Source organism: Ceratotherium simum, chromosome 25 (genome assembly GCF_057802395.1).
Source record: "Ceratotherium simum simum isolate JZ-2026a chromosome 25, ASM5780239v1, whole genome shotgun sequence".
Lineage (NCBI taxonomy): Eukaryota > Metazoa > Chordata > Mammalia > Perissodactyla > Rhinocerotidae > Ceratotherium > Ceratotherium simum.
Window position 1 is genome coordinate 9,053,439 of NC_141924.1, and position 21,074 is coordinate 9,074,512.

General features: G+C 55.4%; 1 protein-coding gene across 1 annotated transcript; it reads right to left on the reverse strand.

The window, feature by feature from the left end:
- Positions 1-71: 71 nt before the first annotated feature.
- Positions 72-12,545, reverse strand: CSDC2 (cold shock domain containing C2). Its single transcript, XM_014793258.2, has 4 exons — positions 12,287-12,545; positions 3,900-4,198; positions 2,714-2,836; positions 72-2,103 (listed from the first exon to the last, which is right to left on the reverse strand). The coding sequence occupies exons 2-4, from the start codon at positions 4,073-4,075 to the stop codon at positions 1,941-1,943; spliced, it is 462 nt and encodes a 153-aa protein (XP_014648744.1). The 5' UTR covers positions 4,076-4,198; positions 12,287-12,545; the 3' UTR covers positions 72-1,940.
- Positions 12,546-21,074: the final 8,529 nt, after the last annotated feature.

Sequence of the window (21,074 nt, forward strand, 5' to 3'; positions counted from 1 at the left end):
GATAGTTGGCCCCAGTCACAGATGCTGTTATAGCTACCACTTTGCAGATGAGGAAACAGAGGCACAGATGGCAAGGACTTGCCCTGGGTCACACAGGAAGGCTTTGACCCAATCAAGGAGGGTGGGCCATTGAAGCCCTAAACGGGCTAGTTTGGGGCGTCCTCTCCTAGCCCCTTCCCCCAGGATCCAGACGGACAGAGGCAGCTCAGGGCCAGGCTGTGTCACAGTTGAGGGTTTATTGCCAGTGTTAGGAAGGACGGGGGCGCCCAGGCGGCTGGGGTCTTGGGAGGAGTTCTGACTGGACACTGCGGGGCTGTGAGCGGGGAGGGGCGCAGCTGCCCCTCCGCCACCCCGGGCGGCCCAGGGCTGACCTTACTACATCTGCCTCCTGGTTAGTGCCTACAAAGGGAGTCTACTCACAGGAGGGGGTCTTGGGGGGCTCCCAGGAGTTACCCTGCACCAAGGAGGCCAGAGGGAAGGCCTCAGGCCTTACTGGAGTAGCCCCAGCTCAGAGTGGGGTGTCAGTTTTGGGGGCTGGTCAGCACATCTCAGCAGCTCTGGGCACCCAGCCTCTGTGAGGGGGACTGGGGCAGGGGTGGGATGCACATACCCCAGCTGATCTCTCTCTGGGGCCTTGGGGCACGTACAGAGCTGGAGATCCCCCTGACAGTCACTGACCTCCTCATTCTGGGCATTTGAGCCCCCAGTTTTACTCACAGACTGGGTCTCCTAAGGGTCACTGTCCCTGGCAGGCCCTCTCTTGAACCTCATTTCTCCCCATCAGGTGATGCGTTCTCTGGCAGGGAATGTGGTGGCTGGAGGGGAATGGAGGCAGGGCCCTCCTTCCTGGCCTTCCAGGCCAGGCCAACCCCCCACCCAAGAGTGAATGCAGATACACACACACATCTTAAGGGACGGACAAGATAGGGACCACACCTCAGCCACTGGCCTGTTGGGGGCCAGTGGAAGCTGCCATCTCGCGGCTTCGGGAAGGGGGCCTGGCAAGGGGGCTGCAGGGCTGGTGGTCTCCCAGGCTGAGAGCCATCCTTGTGGGTGCCCGTGTCTGGCCCTGCCCAAGGGGATGTGTGTCCATCCATCGCCGGGTCCTCAGTGGCCGTTGTGGCTGAGCACGGGCAGAGCATCAGTGGGGTTTGAGTCAGCAATGGGGATGGCCCCATCCAGGCTGCGGGAGACGGACTCCAACCCTCTGGTGGAGGCAGCACGGCCCAGGGGAGGGGACATGGCCTCAGTTTGGGGTTCACAGAGCCGTTGCCAGGCTGAGGAGGAGGGACTGTGGCTGGCAAAACAGGAGCCCCCAAACTGCTCTTCCTGCCTCCTGTGCGCTGAGATGAGCACAGGAAGGCTAGGACATGGGGGCGAGGAGGGGCCTGTCTGCTTCCACATTTCGCCCTCTTCCCCTGCCAAAGGCTGGGAGGCCCCCTAAAGCGCTCACTGGCCTGGCTTCTGAGAGGAGGAGTCCAGGCCACAGTGGGAGACCCCGGCCCAGGACGGGAGGTATAAGTAGCACAAGCAGAGTCTGGCCCCTGGGTCAGAGGCAGGGGGCAAGCTTGTACAGGCGGGGACCCACTGGTGCCCCCTGACTCCCACCCCCAGGCCTGACGCAGGCCCTCAGAGGCTCAGTGGACATGTGGACAGGTGGGCAGGAGGCAAGAGGGTCCTATGGTGTATGGTGGGGGGAAGGCAGTAAAGAGTGGACAACCAGAGAAGGCGGGTCTCGTGGCCTCCCCCTGGGTCCAGCTCACACAACAGTCACTGGTCACAGGGGTGGATGGAGGCACACACTCACAGCCACAAGCACAGACAGACGTGCACACTGAGGCCACTGGGTCAGCCAGTGCAGTGAGGCACGGAGCCAGCTGCCGCCCATCCTCCCTGTGTGGCCCCTACCTGCCCATTGGCTGGCACGTGAGCCACCCAGCCTAGGAGCCCACAACCTGGCCGGACCACGTCTCATGGGGAGTGTGTGGGGCCAGCTGGGTAAGCACCACCTCCACGGCCTGGAACTTCTGGTTCTTGGGCGGGATAGGGCACATCTTGTAGGTCACCTCGTCGCCCTCCACTGGCACATACTCCCCCTCGATGCTGGTGGGTGGGAGAGGGACGTCAGCCCAGCAACAGGCCCCACTCCCCGGACACCCACTGCAGCCCAGCACGAGGGTGGCCTAGCCCTGGGCCTAGCTAGGCGAGGAGCCTGGGCCGGCCTCCCTTCCCAGAGCCTCAGCTGTGTCATCTGTGAGATGGGAATCATAACCAGTCCCTCCCTCTCGGTGTTTTTTGGGGATTGAGTGAGATGAGAAAGGACGCAGGGAGTTCTCTGAGGCTCAGAGAAGCTCAGTGACCTCCCCAGGTCATGCCTGGCATTAAGTCTGGGGGCCAGGCCTAGACCACCTCTCCTGCCCCAGCCTACCTGCCTGGAGGCTGGCCTGGCCCTCTCAGCCCCCGTGATGCTGGGACAGGATCCCAGGGCTCAGACAGTGGTTCCTGGGGCTTCTGGGGTCTGAGTGCCCCCTCCCCACCTGGCCACAGCTCCCCTCCTTCCATGCACCCCCAGACCCTACTGAGAGGAAGAGAATGGTGCCAGGAACACAGATCTCGGCCAGTGAGGGGAGAGGCCTGGGTGGCATTTCTTGAGGCACCGCTGGGGACCCTGCAGCAGGCGCCCAGCCGAGAGCAGGGAGGGGGAGGGACTCACTCAGACACGTGCACAAAGATGTCCTCGGACCCGTTCTCGGGAGTGATGAAGCCGTGGCCCTGTGAGCGTGAGAACTGCTTACAGACACCCTTGAACACGGGGCCAGCTGAGGCGCGGGCTGTCCTGAAGATAGGGGACAGGGATAGGAGTTGTGGCCTGGGGACCCCCCCTCCCTGGGTCCCCCAGCCCTCCTGGGCCTTACCCACGGAGCCTGCCTCAGGGCTGTGGGAAACCCTCCCCAGGCCAGAAACCACACACAGTCACACTAGTTCAGTCCTCTGATCATCCCATTCGACAGATACGGAGACTGAGGCCCAGAGAGGGGAACTGGTTCTCCCAGGGCACACAGCAAGTGGGTCTCCTGACTCCCAGCCAGTGCCCCTCTCTCTGCACAGCACCCTCCCCTCCTGAGGTTGTTCGGGCTTACATATTCCTGCTGAAAGATTTCTGAGTGAAGAATGTCCAACCTAGGCTTAAATACCTCCTGAAATGGGGAGCTCACTATCTCCTGAAGCAGTGGCACCCTGTTCACTATTTGTCACTCATCCATCCATTCATCATGTATTAAGCATCTGCTCTGTGCCTGGACTTGGGGTGGACGCAGGGGACAATCAGCATTTGCCATCAAAAACTCCTCCTTTAGCCAAGCCAAGTCAGTCTCCCTGTGGCTCCTACAAACCTCCTCCCCCATTTGACCCCACCCAGTGACCTACCCCAAAGGCCCAGGGCTGGTCTCCATCCAGCCTGCCCCTACCCCACTCCAAAAGTCAGCCCCATGCCTCGGTTGTTGCCCAGGCTATCCCATCTGCCTGAAGCACCCGGCTTCCTCCTTCACCTGACACATCTTCCAAACCCAGCTCGACATCATCCTCCCCAATGCCCGACGCTGGTCCTCCCCCCAGCGCTGCCTGGTGATAGTGACTGGTGGACAAATTCCCTCTGGATTGTAAGCAGCCCGTGGGCTGAGACTTTGTCTTATTCATCACTGAATCCCCTGGTCAGGAGCTAAATAAATCTTTGTGGAATGAATGAATGAATGAACACCTGCAGTCGCTGGAAGGTCCATACACAGCTCCCCTGTCCTGGGGTGGGGACAGCAGGGGTTGGAGAAGGAGAGGCTGAGCAGCCGGGGCTGGGCTCTGTCCTGGGGAAAGCACTGGAGCCTGGGCAAGGGGCAGGTACTCACGCTGAGTACGTCCTGGTCCGCTTGGTGGGCAGGGGGCTGGGCAGGTCCCGAGATGAGACACTGCCCCGCTCCCAGACCCTGCTGCCCTCCCGGTGGAAGGGGAAGGTGGGCCAGACGGGGGACTTGGGAGAGTGGAGCGGGGGCACAACCGGGGGTGACGTGGGCTCCGAAGTCATGGTGGGGCCAACAGGAGAGCCTGGTGGGCTCCTGGGCACGGGGGCCGGCGAAGGGCTTGGGCGTCCTTGCGGGCAGGGCCCGGCCTGGCCCTGCTCGGCGGCCTCGCCAGCCACAGGCTCCGTCTGGAAGGAGGAGAGAGAGGTACAGGTGAGTGTGGTCCAGGGTGGGCAGCTTCCTGACAGTGTGCATAAGTCTAGAGGGCTGGGCCTGCCTGCCATCCTCCCAGAGTGACTTCAGGCCACTCATAGCCCCTCCCTGACTCAGTGTCCTCACCAGAAAGACAAAACAGTCACATAACCTTGCTATGGGCTGAAATGTGTCCTCACAAAATTCCTACATTGAAGTCCTAACCCCTAATGTGATGGTATTTGGAGACAGGGCCTGCGGGAGATAACTAGGTTTAGACGAGGCCAGGTCATCTGGCCAGGTCAGGTGGGGCCCCATGATGGGAAGAGACCCGGCGAGCTTGCTTCCATTCTCCCTGCCATGGGAAGACATGGCAAGAAGGGGCGGTCTACAAATCAGGAAGGGGGCTCTCACCCACCGTGCTGCCCCCTGATCTTGGACTTCTAGCTTCCAGAACTGTGAGAAGTAAATGTCTGTCGTTTAAGCCCCCTAGTCTGTGGTATTTTGTTATGGCGGCCCAAGCTGACTAAGACTAACCTAAAGGTCCTTCGAACTTGAAGTCCAATTCTCTAACTCCGGGGGCCTGGGAGGTGGGATGGGTAAAGTGGTCAATGATGGTCTGGGACATAGTTTGGCACAAGTGTTAACACTTTCAAATCCACAGCCCTGGGTTCGAATCTCAGCTCTGTCACCTGTAACTTGGTGACCTCAAGCACACTCAACAGCTCCAGCTTGGTGGGTGGGAGGGCAGGCTCCAGATCCAGGGGGCCTGGGTTTGAATCCTGGCTGTTCTGGTTACTGGCTGTGCAGCCTTGGTCAACACTCTTAACCTTTGCCTCAGTTTCCTGCTCTGTAAAATGGGGATAGCATTGGTTGTTATTTCATAGAGAGGTTGCTATGAGGATTAAGTGACTTTCTACATGTTTAGCACAGGACCAGGGCATGGTGAGCTCTTGGGAACATTGGCGATTTTTCCTTAGCCCCAGTTTCCTTGTCTCTAAAATGAGGCTGAGAATACTTACCATACAAAGTTGCTGAGGAGTCAATAATTTAGTGTGTGTGACAGCATCTGGCATCTTGTAGATACCCAATAAACTGCTAGTATCAATGCTAATCAATAGAAATTCCCATGTCAGTAGCTCAGTGCCTGGATGACCTTGAAAACTTTCATCCTATATTTTCCTCTACTGAGGAAGAGAACAGAGTTCCCCAACCAGTGCACTCACCCACCCTACCTCCCCCAAAGGGTTGGGAAGTCTTGGACCCCAAGAGACGTTGCTGTGGAACCCTGGGGAGGTACTGAGCCAGGCTATTGACTGAGCCTGGGGCAGGCGGCCTGCACAGTGGGGCTGGGCAGGATGCCTAGACCAGGAGAGCTCCAGCCCTGCTGCCTATTAGCTGCTGACCTGGGTAGTACTTCCATTGGCCTCAGTTTCCTCATCTGTACAACAGAGCTGATAAACCCTGCCTCGCTCCCTCACAGGCCATGGGGAGACTTGGCTGAGCCTGGGGATATAAAGAAGCTCCCACAGTCCGCAGTCATATAGGAGGGGGGGTGATGGGTTCTCGGCCTCCTCACCCCCATTCCTGCACTCCCCCACCCCCTCACCCAAAGGTCCTGGGATCAGAGGTGAGTCCCTGAGCTGCAAGTCTATTTCTGGGCTCCATCTTGTCCCCCCCAGCACCAAGCCTAGAATTTCCAGGGAAGAGTTTAAGGCTCCTTAGGGGCCCAGAGCCCAGGAGGCCCAAAAACACCACAGGGCAGGCCTGGAAGGGCCAAGTCACCCCACTCAACCCTTGTCATTGGAGCAGGTCTCCTGGCCGCTGTTCAAGATCACACGCAAGTGGGATTTTTCTGGGTCAAGACGATGAGCCAGCTTTGCCATCCCTGGGGGTGGAGACACAGCCTCCCTCCTCCCCAGCAGCCCCGCACCACGTCCTCCTCCAGCCAGGAGAGCTGCAGACGAGTAAGAACTGCCCCTCACGGCCCCTCATGCCCCCTCACGGCCCCCACAACCCCCTCAAGCTGATGTGGGGCTTTTCTCTCTGAGCTCACTCCAGGAGGCAAGGGTGGGCCGGGTTTGGCATTTTTATCCCCATTTTATTTTATTTTATTTTTTTATTTTTTTATTTTTATTTTTTCCCCCCAAAGCCCCAGTGGATAGTTGTATGTCGTAGCTGCACATCCTTCTAGTTGCTGTATGTGGGACTCGGCCTCAGGATGAACGGAGAAGTGGTGCCTCGATGCGCACCCGGGATCCGAACCCGGGCCACCAGCATCGCAGTGCGCGCACTTAACCACCAAGCCACAGGGCCGGCCCTATCCCCATTTTAGAGGGAAGAAAACTGAAGTTTCAAGAAGAGAAGCAATCACACAAAAACTTATACAGGAATGTTCCCAGCAGCATTCTTCATAATAGCCAGAGAGCGGAAACAACCCGAATGTCCATCAACTGAGGAATGGATAGACAAAATGTGGTGTAGCCATACAGTAGAATGTTATCCAGCCATAAAAAGAAATGAAGTACTGATACATGCTACAACATAGATGAACCTTGAAATCATTATGTCAGGGGAAGAAACCAGGCCCAAAAGACCACACGTTGCATGATTCCATTCATGTGAAATGTCCAGAATAGGCAAATCCATAGAGACAGAAAGTAGATTAGTGGTTACCAGGGGCTGGGGGAGGGGAAAGTGGGGAGTGGCTTCTAATGGGAATAGAGTTTATTTTTGGGGTATTCAAAATGTTCTAAAATTGACTATGGTGAGATTGCACAACTCTGTGAATATACTAAAAACCACTGACTTGTCCCCCTTAAGCAGGTGAATTATATGGTATGTGAATTATATCCCAATAAAACTGTTACTGGAAAGGAAGGCAGGCAGCAGAGCGAGGAAAACATGGGATGCTGGGCCTGGCAGCACACTCCTAGGTGCCCCCTGGGTGAGGGTGGCAGGCAGTGGGGACCGAAGCTCTGCCTCCCTCTCTCCCGGGAGCAGGGCGGTCCCGGCCTGCCCACTGCACAGTCTTCCTAGGTCTGTATTGTGCTTGGCGGTGACAGCCCGTGCTGGGAGGTCCTGGAGCGGGGAGAGGAGGGGAGGAGGTGGAGGAGGGGCAAAGGCAGCCCACAGTGGTTGCCAGGGAGACGCAGCTGAGCCGGGCCCTGTTCGGGCCTCCCAACCCAAGGCCCCATGCAAAGGAAAGATGCACCAATTATCCAGAGTTAGAGTGGAGGGCAGCTGCCCTCCCTTCCCCTCCCAAAATGGACTCCCCCAAATGGGACAGGCAGCAGAGCGGAGGGGGACGGAATAACAGCCACAACAATAGGCGTTCATTCCCTCAAGCCCACACGACTCGCTGAGGCTGCACCCCCCACCCCATCATATCACCCCTCCCCCTGGAGAAGGGGGCCTGGGGAGAAAGCAGGGAGTTGGCCTTAGAGCAGGATTCAGGGCAAGAGGGGCAGATGAGGCAGCCTCCACCTGGCTGTGGGGTCTTCCCCCATCTCCTTCCTCTTTGGAAATTGGGGATTACAGAATCCCTCCTCCGAGAGCTCCTGTGAGGATGGGGTGGGATAGAATGTGGGAAGCACTGGGTAGTGCTGGGTAAAAGTTTGCTCCTCCCAGACAGGGCTGCTAAGTTGGGCATGAGGGGAAGAGGGAGTGGAGGGAAAGAGAGACCCAACTGAGCTGAGCAGAGCTCACCTTCCCTCTCCTCTTCCCTGCTTCCCCAAGGACTCACCCACCCACTAGGTCCCCGCCCCACCCTCAAAGCTTCATAGCTTCTCCTTTTATTTAATTCCTGAAACAGCCCTTTAAGCCTGGTGCCGTTATTACCCCATTTTTCAGACAAAGAAACGGAGGCTCAGAGAGGCTAAGTCACTCACTCAAGGCCACACAGCAATTAATACCTGAGCCAGACTCGAACCAGGGCAATCTGAGTCTGCAACCCCAGAGTGGGAAGTCAGGAGTCCTGGGTTCAGGCCCTGTATTCCTACTAACTTCCTTGTGACCTTGGACAGAGTCTCCCCTCTCTGGGCCCTGCCAGAGGCCTGGACTTGAAGGAGCGACGCAATGCCCAGCAGCCTGAGAGAGCAGGGAGAAGGGAACAAGGAGATGCAGAGCAAGCCTGAAGTTCAGACCCTTTCTCCACAAAGTTGCTGTGGAAAGGGGCAAGTGAAGATGGGGCTGTTATTGTGAGTGTCACATACAGTGCACACAGCAGGTAAGTGACAGAGCCCAGATTTGTCTGAAGGTAAACTCTGCTCTGCCTGTGAGGATAAATTCTGTTCCTAGTTCGGCCAAGAGGAGGCTGGAGTTTTCCCAAAAGAACTTTCCCTGAGAAACTAAAGGGGAAAATAAACTCCTCCAGGAGCGGAGAAACAGATGTGTTCCTACAACATTTGTCTCAACTCAAACAGCTAAAGCCCGGCCCCCCGGGGATTTGGTGTGCCCGTCTGGGGGCACCTCCTGCCCAGAATAACGCCCTTCAGAACTAGAAGTTGGAGGGTGAGAGGGCAGCTCGGGACCCAGACAGCTGGGTTTGAATCCTGGCTCTATGGTGCCCCAGTTGAGTGACCTCCTTCTCTGAGCCTCAGTTTCCTCATTTGTCAAATAGGGCTAATTGTTGCACCCTGTGCAGGCCATGGGAGGAGCCGAGGAGCTATGAGTGGGCATTGCCCTGTCCATGCATTTTCACTCTGACCCTCCCAGTCAAGCTCCTCTTCATTTCCCTGCATGAAGGCCAAACCCCAGCTGACTCGTGATTCCACAAACAAGGGAGGTAAAGAAACATCAGGGCTGTTCACAGGTAACCCCGAGGCCGACCGGCCGGTGACTCAGCCCTGTCAGCAGATGACCGTGGCCCTGGTGCTGGGGCTCCTCCAATTCTCAGCTCCTCCAAAAAGAACAGGGCAGGAAACGGCTGTCAGAGTCCTCCCTCGACCATGTGAATCCCTCTCATTCTGGGCAGATCAGGGAGAGGAAACTGGCTCTACCCCCCAGTGCTGTGTGACCTGGGGCAAGTGCCTGCCCCTCTCTGGGCCTCACTTTGCTCTTCGGCTACACAAATTGTCACTGGTCCAGATGACTAATGAGGGTCACTCCAACTGTCCTCTGAGGTTGTCAAACATACACACATCACTGAAAGAAACCTGAGTGCCAGGCACTGGGACAACACACATGAGAGGAGACAGCCCCGCACTTGGAGGGCCGGCAGTCCAGTGGGGGGAACAGACGGACCAGCTGAACAGTGTGGGAAGTCCTGATACGGCAAGAGTCATGGCTGCCATCTGTTGATTATTAACCACATGCCAAGAGGGTGCCCAGACCTTTGCCCCATTTCCCCATCTCGTCCTCACAACACTCCTATGCGACAATTACTATTATTATCCCCATTCTTCAGAAGAGTAAACTGAGGCTCAGAGAGGTGAAGACGCTGCTGGGGTCACACGGCTGCTGAGGGCAGCACTGGGGACGTTTAGGGATGCAGAAAGGCCTCTGGCAGGAGGCAGGGAGGGAGGACCAGCCTGTCCCTAAAGGGTCCTGTCCCCGCTCCCCGAGAAGGAAGCGCAGGGTCTAGGAAGAACTGGGGAGTCAGGGCTCAGGCTCTATTTCTGGCTTTGTGCTGACTCAGACCGTGACCTTGGGTGAGTCACTTGCCCGCTCTGACAAGCTTAAAAACAACACCCAATAAAAACGTCCCAGCCCCAAGCCCCCATTGTGGAGGAGCAGACAGGGGGAGGAAAGGATAAGGTGGCTCAAAAATGGGAAGGACAGGGCACACAGGATGACAGTGGCAGGGTTTTCTGAACATCAGGGTCTTGTCCATGGTGGGCCCTAGGAGGGCGAGGAAGCAGCCTCAGGACCACCAGACAGAGGCTGGCTCTTCCCCGCCCTCCCCCTCCCCCAGCCTCCCAGACACTCCTTAAAATACATCAGCGCCAAAGCTGCCCCAGCAGCTGGAGGTGACCTAATTAAACCTGGTTCTTCCCCCTCCCACAGCCACGTGTGTGTGTGCTCGCGCATGTGTGCGTGCGTGTGTGTGTGTGTGCGTGTGTATGGGAAAGGGCTGCCTCAGCTAATACTTGAGATTAATTGAGACCCTTGCACGCTCCTCCTTGTCACATGCTCGTGCTACCCCGGGGGCTGCTGTGATTAAGGCCTTTGGCATCAGTGGGGGTGTGGATGCCAGGATGGACACCGCGAGAGCCATGCTCACGTCCCAGCTCCACCAGGTTGTGTGACCCTGGGCAGGTCACTTTCCCACTCTAAGTCTCCCTAGAGAGAGGAACGGACCGGTCAAAGTGACACTGAAAGTGGCTGAGCTTGAACTCAAGTCAGCGTGACCCCAAAGCCCCCGAGCTTTCCAGCGCGCCATGCCACCCATCCTGGTGACCATCATTTCACTGGCTTTGGGGCAGGAAATGAGCCCCTCACTGCTTTTTGCCCCCTATCTTGCTTCTCTGCATGGACAAAGGTCCGAACTGCCCCAAGCCCCCTTCCCACCAGACACGGGGTCCTGGCCTGCTGGTTGTGACCAGTGGACGTGACCATGTCAGCCAGGCCCTGAGCGCCCTCTGCTGGTGCCACTCTGGGGGACCTGGCTCCAGACCAGCCTGCAGGGGTCCCCTCCCCACTAACCAGCTGTGTGGGACCCCCTTCCCCCAGTGCTGTCTAGGGAGCTCCCCTCCATGGCCAGTGGGCATCTGTGAACATTGCCCATCCGTCTTTCTCCAGGCCTGGGAGAGGCCTCTGTGGCCAAGACTGTCCTCTGGCCTCTCCCAGGCCCCTGTGCAGCCAGCTCCCGCTTACACCTGTCCTTTTTTTTTAGATCCAGAGGGGCGGGGCAGATATGAGAAATAGATGTTTTTGGGAAAAACTTCAAGGAAACAGTGTGGGGCAGTGGGGGGAGGCTGGGAGGAAGAAACATCCAGAATTTGGAGGACCCAGAAGCCTCTGGGACGGAGTCAGGTTTGGGGAACTGGCTCCCCATCCCCCAGGGGGCTGGAGACAGCCCCTTCCCAGGGAGAGGCCTCACCTGGAGCACAGCCAGGCGGGCACGGTGCCAGGCTCTCAGAGAGGTTGCCCACCCCCAACCAGGGCGCACTTCCTCCTCCCCTCCCCCAGCCCCAGCGGATGCAGCAGTTCACACTCTGTATTTATTATTGTTCTCGCTCTGCGTCCCCCTCCCCTCTCCCTGGGAAGTGTCTGCAGGCTGGCGGCTTGGCAGGAACCTGCTGTCTCCCTTGTGGGTGCCAGCATCGCCCCCTATCTCCGCTTGGACTCCATGTGCCAGGGTCAGGCCACTCAGGGACTTGGTGCTAGGCAGGCTGCCCGAGTCCCTGCATCCCGCAGAAGGGATCCAGCAGCCCCTGGCTTCTCAACCCTCCTTCCAGGCCGTGCCCTGCAAGGGTGGAGGTCAGAGGAGAGCAGGGGCAGGGAGAGGAGAGGCCTTGGGAGAGGCAAGAGCTCCAGGTGGAGGGGGCTCGGAGGCAAAAATAATAACATGAAACCACCGCTTTAAGCCAGTTAACACAATTATCCCATCATGTTGGGGAAGAAATCGAGTCAGGGTAAGTCAGCTGCTCCAGGTCCAACTGTCTGTCCTCCCCAGACGGTCCCTCCCCAACCCCAGCCCCAAATTCCAGGGAAAAGACCCAGTATGCTTCAGCTGCACTCTCCCTTTGGCATCTGGTCAGAGCGTGATTATTTCTCCAGTCATTTCTCTCCCCCTGGTTCCCAGACAGGAGGCTGCGGCTTGGCAGGTGTCTGCTGTTCTCTGCCTCTTGAGCCAGACATAAGTCTCAGACACACACACAGACACACTCACAGACACACGCTCTCTCACAGGGAGCCACACAGCCTCAGCTTCCCTTGGGGGCCCGAGAGAGGGAGGGCCGGTGGGCTCATCTACATATCCTCCTACATCCCCTCTGTAAACTGAACAAGGCTGGGCCAGCCCTCAGGAGGTGCCCACCTTCCTAGCCACCACCTCCCCCAATGTCACACCTCCCTCCTTGGCTCCTGCCAAAGCCAGTTTCTAGAGCCGGTGCGCCCTCCACCCTCATCTAGCCCCTTACCTCTCCCTGGCAGCTGCGGTCCGGGCACTGCCTCCGCAGCCGGCTTCAGCACCCCGCCTCTCTCCGGCGCCTGGAGCGGGCGAGCAGGGGACAGGTCTGAAAGATGTGCTGTGTGTATGACTCTGTGTGTGTGTCTGTGTGTGAGCATGCGGCACCTCAGGCCCCTCACTCACTCACACACGCCTTCCTCCTGACGTCAGGAAGAGCAGGAGGGAGGGACTGGGATGGGAATTTGTACTCCCTGCTTAAAGGGACATGGGGCCCTGTTGCCTCTTGCCCAGACACCCCCTCCTGAGTCAGGCACAGGCCGGGTGAGAGAGCGAGATGCGTCTCTCAGGGCCCTAAAGCTTCTTTTTTTGGAAAGTGGCTTTGATGGCCAGGCCAGGGTATAATTTGCCCTGCCAGGTGGGAGTAGCTGCTGAGGAATGCAGGGGAGGAAGGGGTGAGGACAGCGCTGCATTCCTGGCAATTAGAGAGCAAGTGGGGTGGTGAGTGTGTGTGAGCGTGTGTGAGAGTGTGTGGAGGTGGGAGGCCAGTCTTGGAGAACAGAGGCCACAGCAGAGAGGAGCCCTCCCCGAAGGTGCCCCAGACAAGGGTGAGGGGAGCCAGGTCCCCAGGAACTCTCAGGCCTTCCTCTCCCCTCTGGACCCTCAGAGTGTCCCCTGTCCTCCATTAGCACCGACACTGTGCTCAGATCTGTCCTTCACTTGGCTCTGAGATCAGTGTGAGTGAATGAATGTGGTGAACTCACCTCTTTGGCCCACACTAGGCCCTTGAGGTATTTCTATTGAATTGACTTGGAGAGGACCCTGAGGGGGTGATAAGCTTGCTACACACACACACACACACACACACACACACACACACAGAGCCTGGGAGGCTCTCCTGGAGAGAGCCCGGTTTCCACATCAGACAAGCCCTGGGTGTAAATCCGAGCTCCAGAACTTCCAAGCTGTGTGACCTTGGACAAGTCGCTTAGGACTCTGATCCTCCACAACCTCGTCTGTAGAGTAAGGAAGAGAAGGCTGTTGGGGACTCCTCTGCAATAGTATGTAAGCCCCAGGCCTGCTGGAGGAGGCCTCCACAGAGGACCTTCTCTTCTTTCTTCCCGTCCCTTCTTGTCAGCCTCAGCTTGGAAAGAAGGAAGTCACCCCCTCAGATACCCTTAGTACTACTGAGGCAGGCCGGCATTTTCAAAAGATGTCTTATTTTTTTTTTTTTAAGATTTTATTTATTTATTTTCCCCCCAAAACCCAAGTAGATAGTTGTATGTCATAGCTGCACATCCTTCTAGTTGCTGTATGTGGGCCGCGGCCTCAGCATGGCCCGGACAAGCGGTGCCTCGGTGCGCGCCCAGGATCCGAACCCGGGCCACCAGCAGCGGAGCGCGCGCACTTAACCGCTAAGCCGCGGGGCCGGCCCAAAAGATGTCTTATTAAAATAAAAAGGACGAGGGATTTAAAAGGGAAACAATCAAGAAAAATACAAATAACTAATAAAAATAGCTGGTAAGATGCATTGAGGGCTTCCCACCTGTCAGGCAACCTGCTTTGCCCTCATTTAAAGCTCAAAACAGTCCAATAATTTATTATTAGCATCGCTATTTTGTGGGTGAGGACATAGAGGCTCAGGCAGGAGGAGTGACTTGCCTGCGTTCATTACTTGGTCAGAGGCATATTTGAGCTAGCACCATCCAACACCACCACATATCCCTGCCCTTCCAGAACCTTCCAGAACAATCTGCCTCACACAGTCTAGGTTTCTGATTCTACAAGAGCGATGGTGATACATGTTGCCTGTTGTTACCTGAGGCCCGTAGTTCTGATTCTCTTCCACCTGGTCTGAAGACCCTGCCCAGAGGAAACTCCCCCCTTTAAATCCTCCTCTTCCTTCTTTGCCTTCCTGTCTTCCAAAGATAATAGTTTTCAAAGTGCCCTCACAGGCATCATCTCGCTTGCTTCTTATAACAACTCTGTGAGGTTTACCTGGATGAGGAAACAGCCTGGGAAGATGGTGGGGCTTCACTGAGTCACCCGGCTCAGAAGTGACAGAGAGATGGAGTGGGGGCCTGAGCCCTGGGCTGAGGACTCATGATCTTCACACTCCAGGAGAAGGGCAGGGGCCGTTGTGGCCGCCTAGATTCTCCCTGCCCACCACCCACTGTCCTTTCTACTGGGAACTGCCTCCCTGCCTTTGCCTAGGGAGTGCCCTCTCCCCTCTCTTGGTCCACAGGACCCCCAGCTGAGGCCCGACCAATCAGAGCCAGTGTCAGGACTTGGGCTGGCATGTTTTTTTTCGTGTGTGTGAGGAGGACCAGCCCTGAGCTAACATCCAATGCCAATCCTCCTCTTTTTTGCTGAGGAAGACTGGCCCTGGGCTAACATCCGTGCCCATCTTCCTCCACTTTATCTGGGACGCTGCCACAGCGTGGCTTAAACAGGCGATGCGTCGGTGGGCACCCAGGATCCGAACTGGCGAACCCCGGGCCGCCGCAGTGGAGGGCACGCACTTAGCTTGCGTCACCAGCTGGCCCCCTGGGCTGGCATGTTGATGCCGAGGTCGGCTCTTCTCCCTGTGGCTCCTGAGTTGGTAGAGCACTGGCCTTGGGCTGTTGGTGGCCAAGCGAAGGATTACAAATTGACAGGCCAGCAGATGGAAGTGGCCAGGGAGGACTTCTCTGAGGTGATGATGTTTAACCTCAGCCCCAAGTGACAAGAAGGAGCCAGACTAGCCAGAATCTAGAGAGAAAACATTGTGGGAAGAGGGGACAGTTGGTCAGAAGGTCCTCCGGTGGGTGTGAGCTCCGGTGTGCCAGAGGAAGAGGAAGGAGGCTCGTGTGGCTGTTGGGGGTGAGGGAAGCATGAGGTACAATACGAAACTGGAGACCAGGAGGCACGACCTCCAGGCCAGTTCTGAGGAGTTGAGGCCTGGTCTGCTGTGGACAAGGCCAAGGCCAGAGCTGAGGGCCTCACCCCTCCCTTCACATCCAGCCTTCTTTCCCTGAGGCCCCTCCTGCTGGCTGGCAAACATGTGCCCTGGCTGCCAGGCAGCCGGAGAGCCATGAATGAAGGAGGCTGGGCCGAGGTTTGAAGTAGTGTTATGATTATTGTCGACAAGGAGGCGAGGGCACAGCTGTTCATTCAGGAAATGAGCAGCCCGTGGCACCACCCACCCACCCACCAGCAGCTGAGTAACAAAGAAATTGTCTGCTTGAAACCAGGGGCTCGGTGCAGGCTATTTTTGTGAAAAGCTGAGAATTCAAAAGCTCATCTCCTCGAAAGCCTCCCTCGGCTTGGAGAAGCTGCAGAGGTGGGGCAGAGCAGAGCAGCTCATGAATGCTATTGATTCCATCCATGTTGTAATTCCCACTCCATTATTGACTGTCAGCCTAGCAAAAGGGCAGTCCTTGAATCCACATAACCCTTTAAGGGCCATACATCCCTCAGGTATCGGTGCCACTTGACAGATGCGGAAACTCAGGCACAGAGAGGTTAAGAAACTTGCCTAGCATCACCCAGCTGGTAATGGAGCTGGGATTAAAACACAGGGATTCTGGCTTCATTACACTCTTAGTCTTTCTGCTACACCACACTGCCTTTGAAACTTCTCTTCAGTTCCCTGGATGCTCATCTCCTGCACTGTGGGACTTGTCTCCAGCCCGTATTAAGGATTTTGCCCAGTAAATCAGAATGGTCCTTCCTTCCCCTCTCCTTGTCCCCCAGTCGTCTTCTCCAATCTGACTACTGCTCTTCTGCCAGAAAAGATCTTTTTCTGCAGCTCTGACCACATCATTTGTTCATTCATTCGTACATTCAACAGATATTTATTGGCTACTTACCATGTGCCAGATGGTCTAGGCTGGAATTCAGCAACGAACAAGACAGATACCCACCTTGAGTTTACGAAGCTCATGTCTTATCTAGGAAGAGACACAGTACAAAGTATACAAGCAAATAAACATATAATCACAAATTATGAAGACAAGCAGAGTGAGACGAAGGAGACCAGCAGGGCAGAGACCACCTGCTGAGGATCACTCTGAGAAGGCACCCTGTAAGCTGAGCCCAAGGGATGAGAAGGATCGAGCCTTGCAAAAAGAAGGAGAAAAGTCTTTCCCAAAGAGGGAACAGCATGGTGAACTCTCAGAGGCAGGAAAGAACTCTGCACGTTCAAGGAATTTCAGGTCACCCATGTGGCTGGAGTAGGGAGCAGGAGGAGGGCAGGGGCCGCATTGGGTGGTGTTGGGGGGCCTGGCAAGAGGCCTGCTCTCGTCTGAAATGAGATGGGAAGGCACGACATGCTCCTGCCTCCAAACTATTGCTGGCAGCCTCGCAGCCTCGTCTAGGGTAATGATCAACGCAGGCAGGAGAACGGAGGGGTCCCTGGCTTTGGCCCAGGGGCTGGAGCCAGCCCTTTGGCCCACGGGTGAGGGTCTCCTTGTGCTGTAGCTGCCCTCAAGTCACCGGGAGGAGCTCTCTGTGATGGGGTGACGGGGTCCCTGGCCTGCAGCCGGCCTCCCATGCACCCTGCCCTGAGGACCTGGGGCTGGAGCAGCCAGGCTGACCCCCAGCTGACCCAGGGCTGGGATGGGCTGTGAGCTAGGCCTCCGTCAGCCATCTGTCCACACATGCACACTCCTGAACACCCGGGGCCGTGGGCCTCCAGCCTTCGCAACACTTACGGCTCACCTCCCTCTTCAGCTTCTGGGTAGGCCCTCCCTGACTACCCTGGCTAGAGCGGCAGTCCCCACTCACTGGCTATCACGTGATTCATGTGACTCCTCTCGACAGCAATGCCTGAAATGATCTCCTGCATCTGTTGGTTTCCTGTTTCCCCTTGGTCCCCCTCCCCGGGAGACAAGTCCCCAGAGCAGGGCCTCCTGCACAGCGGCCCCAACAAACACCTGTTGATTTCTGTACTTTGCTTTTGGCTCAAGCCAGAACAGAGAGCCACATCCCGGACGCTTTCTGTAGGTCCCTTCTAGAACCACCGGTCCCAGCGGCACTGCAGCGCTGCCTTTGCCTCCATGGAGGGGCATTTTAAAAAGGCCCAAACGAGAATGGTTCCCGGGCCTGTTCAGACACTGTCAAGGGCATTGTTCTGGGGCCGGCCCCGTGGCTTAGCGGTTAAGTGCACGTGCTCCACTACTGGCAGCCCGGGTTCGGATCCCGGGCATGCACCAACGCACTGCTGCTCCGGCCATGCTGAGGCCACGTCCCACATACAGCAACTAGAAGGATGTGCAACTGTGACATACAACTATCTACTGGAGCTTTGGGGGGAAAAAAGGAGGAGGATTGGCAATAGATGTTAGCTCAGAGCTGGTCTTCCTCAGCAAAAAGAAGAGGATTAGCATGGATGTTAGCTCAGGGCTGATCTTCCTCACAAAAAAAAAAAGGGGGCATCGTTCTGCTCCTCAGAACCTCCATTCCTTTTTTTTTTTTTTTGCTAAGGAAGGATCACCCTGAGCTAACATCTGTTGCCAATCTTCCTCTTTTTTGCTTGAGGAAGATTAGCCCTGAGCTAACATCTGTGCCAGTCTTCTGTTTTGTCTGTGGGTTGCTGCCACAGTATGGCTGACGAGTGGTGTTGGTCCACGCCCAAGATCCAAATCCGCAAACCCGGGCCGCCAAAGTGGAACACGCCAAATTTAACCACTATGCCACCGGGCCAGCCCCTCTCCATTCCTTGAGAACCTAGAGTAAGCCCTTTGAGGGCTCAGAATCAAGAAAATCTGGACCTACTCCCACCCCTGGTTAGTTTCCATATTGTGATGGAAAATGTTTTTCTCCTTGCTGTGGCTGTTAGAAAGCTTGGAACCGAATTCTTCTTCCACCACCAGCAAGTTTACAGGACCATGCACATCCCAGGGCTAATCTTTTCTTTTCATCCTTTCATTTAATCATCCGACAAATATTTGTCCTGGACTTATTGTGTGCCTGGAACTTTTCTAGGTACTGGGGAATCAACAGGGAACAAAATCCTTGTCTTTGTGACACTTACAGTCAAGAAGAGGGAGAGAGATCATAAAACAACCAAATAAATGATTATGTCGTATGTCGGGAGGCAATAGATGCTGTAGAACAGAGAAGTGGGGTAGGGAGTGGGGGGTGGTGTTGGGTGGTCTGTAAATTAAAAGGGGGTGGGGGTGGGGAGTGCGTCAGGGAAAGCGTCACTGGGGTGACAGTAAAACAACGACCTGGAGGAGGCAAGAAGGAAAGACATGAGGATGGTGACAGGAAGAGTGTTCCAGGGAGAGGGAACAGCACCAAGCAGAGGCCTTGAGTGGGGAGTGTGCTTGGGGTGTCAGAAACAGCCACCAGGCAGAGGAATGGGGCATGCTGTAGGAGAGGTAATGGGTGGGGGACCCCCAAGGGCTATGAAGGCTGTCCTAAGGACTGGCTCTTCCCCCAAATGAGATGGAGCACTGCAGGGTCCAGACGGGAGGACTGAGAATTTCAGAGCAACATTTTACAGCATCTCTCTGGCTTCTGTGCTGAGTATAGACTGTGGGGGATGAGAACAGGATGAGGAAGCCAGGGCAGAGGCTGCTGCAGGGGCCCAATGAGGGGTGAGGGTGGCTGGGACCCAAGAGTAGCAGAGGAGGTGATGGGGAGGATTTGGATTCTGGATGCATTTTGGAGGTAGAAACAACAGGATTTTTTCAAGGGTTCATGGAGGGTGTGAGAGAGAAAGAGGAGTCAAGGATGACTCCCAGGTTTTGGCCTGAGCAACAGGAAGAATGGAGAAGTCATTTTCTAAGACAGGGAGACTGTTGAAGGGGGAAGAAGAGTATCCTCTACCCACTCTGGGTGCTTTCTGGCTGGGCTACAAATTAAATCAACATGAGCCCGAATAGCAGGAGAAAATCAAACAAAGTTTAATAACATGTATACATGGGAGAAACTCAGAAAATAGAAACCAAGCAACTCGTTGTTCTGACTAAGCTGCTCACTTAAGTATTTTCATCCAAAGGCGAGGAGGGTGCTGAGGGGTAGTGGTTTGGGATTCCAGAGGGGAAGAAGACAATTCACATGGAGATGGAAATGCAAAAGTTTGTCAGACAACTCTTTACAGGCCCACCTATAGAGAATGTGGCTGGAGAGACAGAATTTTTGATAAGATGGGCTTGTTGGTGCCTTTCTTGTCGCATCTGTTTTACATTATACTACAGCTATCATATGGTAGTGGCTCCTTCCTGAAACAGGCCTTCTATGTTAAATTCTTTAGGCAGTTAATGGGGGAGGTTAAATGTCCATCAGAGAAAATAATCAAGGTAGGGCCAGCCCCGTGGCTTGGTGGTTAAGTGCATGCGCTCCGATTCTGGTGGCCCGGGTTCGGATCCCGGGCGCGCACCGAGGCACCACTTCTCCCTCCATCCTGAGGCCGGGTCCCACATGCAGCAACTAGAAGGATGTGCAGCTATGACATACAGCTATCTACTGGGGCTTTGGGGGGAAAAATAAATAAATAAAATCTTTAAAAAAAAAAAAAAGAAAATAATCAAGGTAAAGAGACATTTTTTTTTTTTTTGTGAGGAGGTCAGCCCTATGCTAACATCTGCCAATCCTCCTCTTTTTTTGCTGAGAAAGACGGCCCTGGGCTAACATCTGTGCCCATCTTCCTCCACTTTATATGGGACGCCGCCACAGCATGGCTTGCCAAGCAGTGCGTTGGTGCGCGCCCGGGATCCAAACCAGCGAACCCCGGGCCGCCGCAGCGGAGCGCACGCACTTAACCGCTTGCGCCACCGGGCCGGCCCCAAGAGACATATTTTGATGTGGCCAATTTTGATCTCCCACACTATGATAGGAGCAGGTTGGCGGGGTACAGATGACCAGGAGCTCCATTCTGGCTCAGGTCAAGCTTGGGTCGCCAAGTGGAGATGGGGAGCAGGCAGGTGGACATATGAATCTGGCACTGGGGGAGAGGGCTGGCTGGAGATGGACATGTGGGAGCCATTGGTGGATGGATGCTGCTCAAGGCCAGGAGGTCCCAGGAGGTCACCAGGCATGCACATAGACTGCAGAGGTGAGCCCTGAGGCCTGCAGACATTTAGAGGTGCGGGGAGGAGTCCATGAAGTTGGGGGAGGATCTGGTGAGCATGGGCTCCTGGAAACCACGTAGAAAGAGGGTGTGAAGGAGGAGAACTACCACTGGATTTGGCATCATGGAGGCCATTAGTGACCTTGAGAAAGCTGTTTGGGCTGAGAGGTAGGGCCAAAAACCTGCCTGGCACAGGTTGAAGAGAGAACAAGAAGAGACGATTTGGAAAGAGCAAATGCAGATGACTCCCTCAAGCAATTTTGCTGGTAAAGGATGCAGAAAATGGGGCACTAGCTGGAGGGAAAGGGGGCTGACAAAGGTTTTTTTTTTAAGATCTGAAAAAGTCTTAATTGCTCTTTTAATTTAAATTTTATTCATTTTTCAATAGGAAATATATTCCCATGATCTCAAGCATCAAAGATTCCAAAGGGCATTTGGTAAAAAATTCTCCCTCCTATCCTGTCCCTCGCCCACACCCCCGGCCATTCAGTTCCTCACCCTGGAGGCAACCAGTGTCATCAGTTGCTGGTGTACCTGCTCAGAGCATGCACGGACACATGCAAAGTATTATTTTTCTCCTTTTTTTACACAAATGGTAATGTCCCACACACACTGCTGTGACCTGCATTTTTATACTTAATAATGTATCTTGAATATCACTCTATATCAATACACAAAGAGCATTCTCATTCTTTTTTGTGGCTTCATATTAGTCCATTGTATGATATACTGTATATATTTT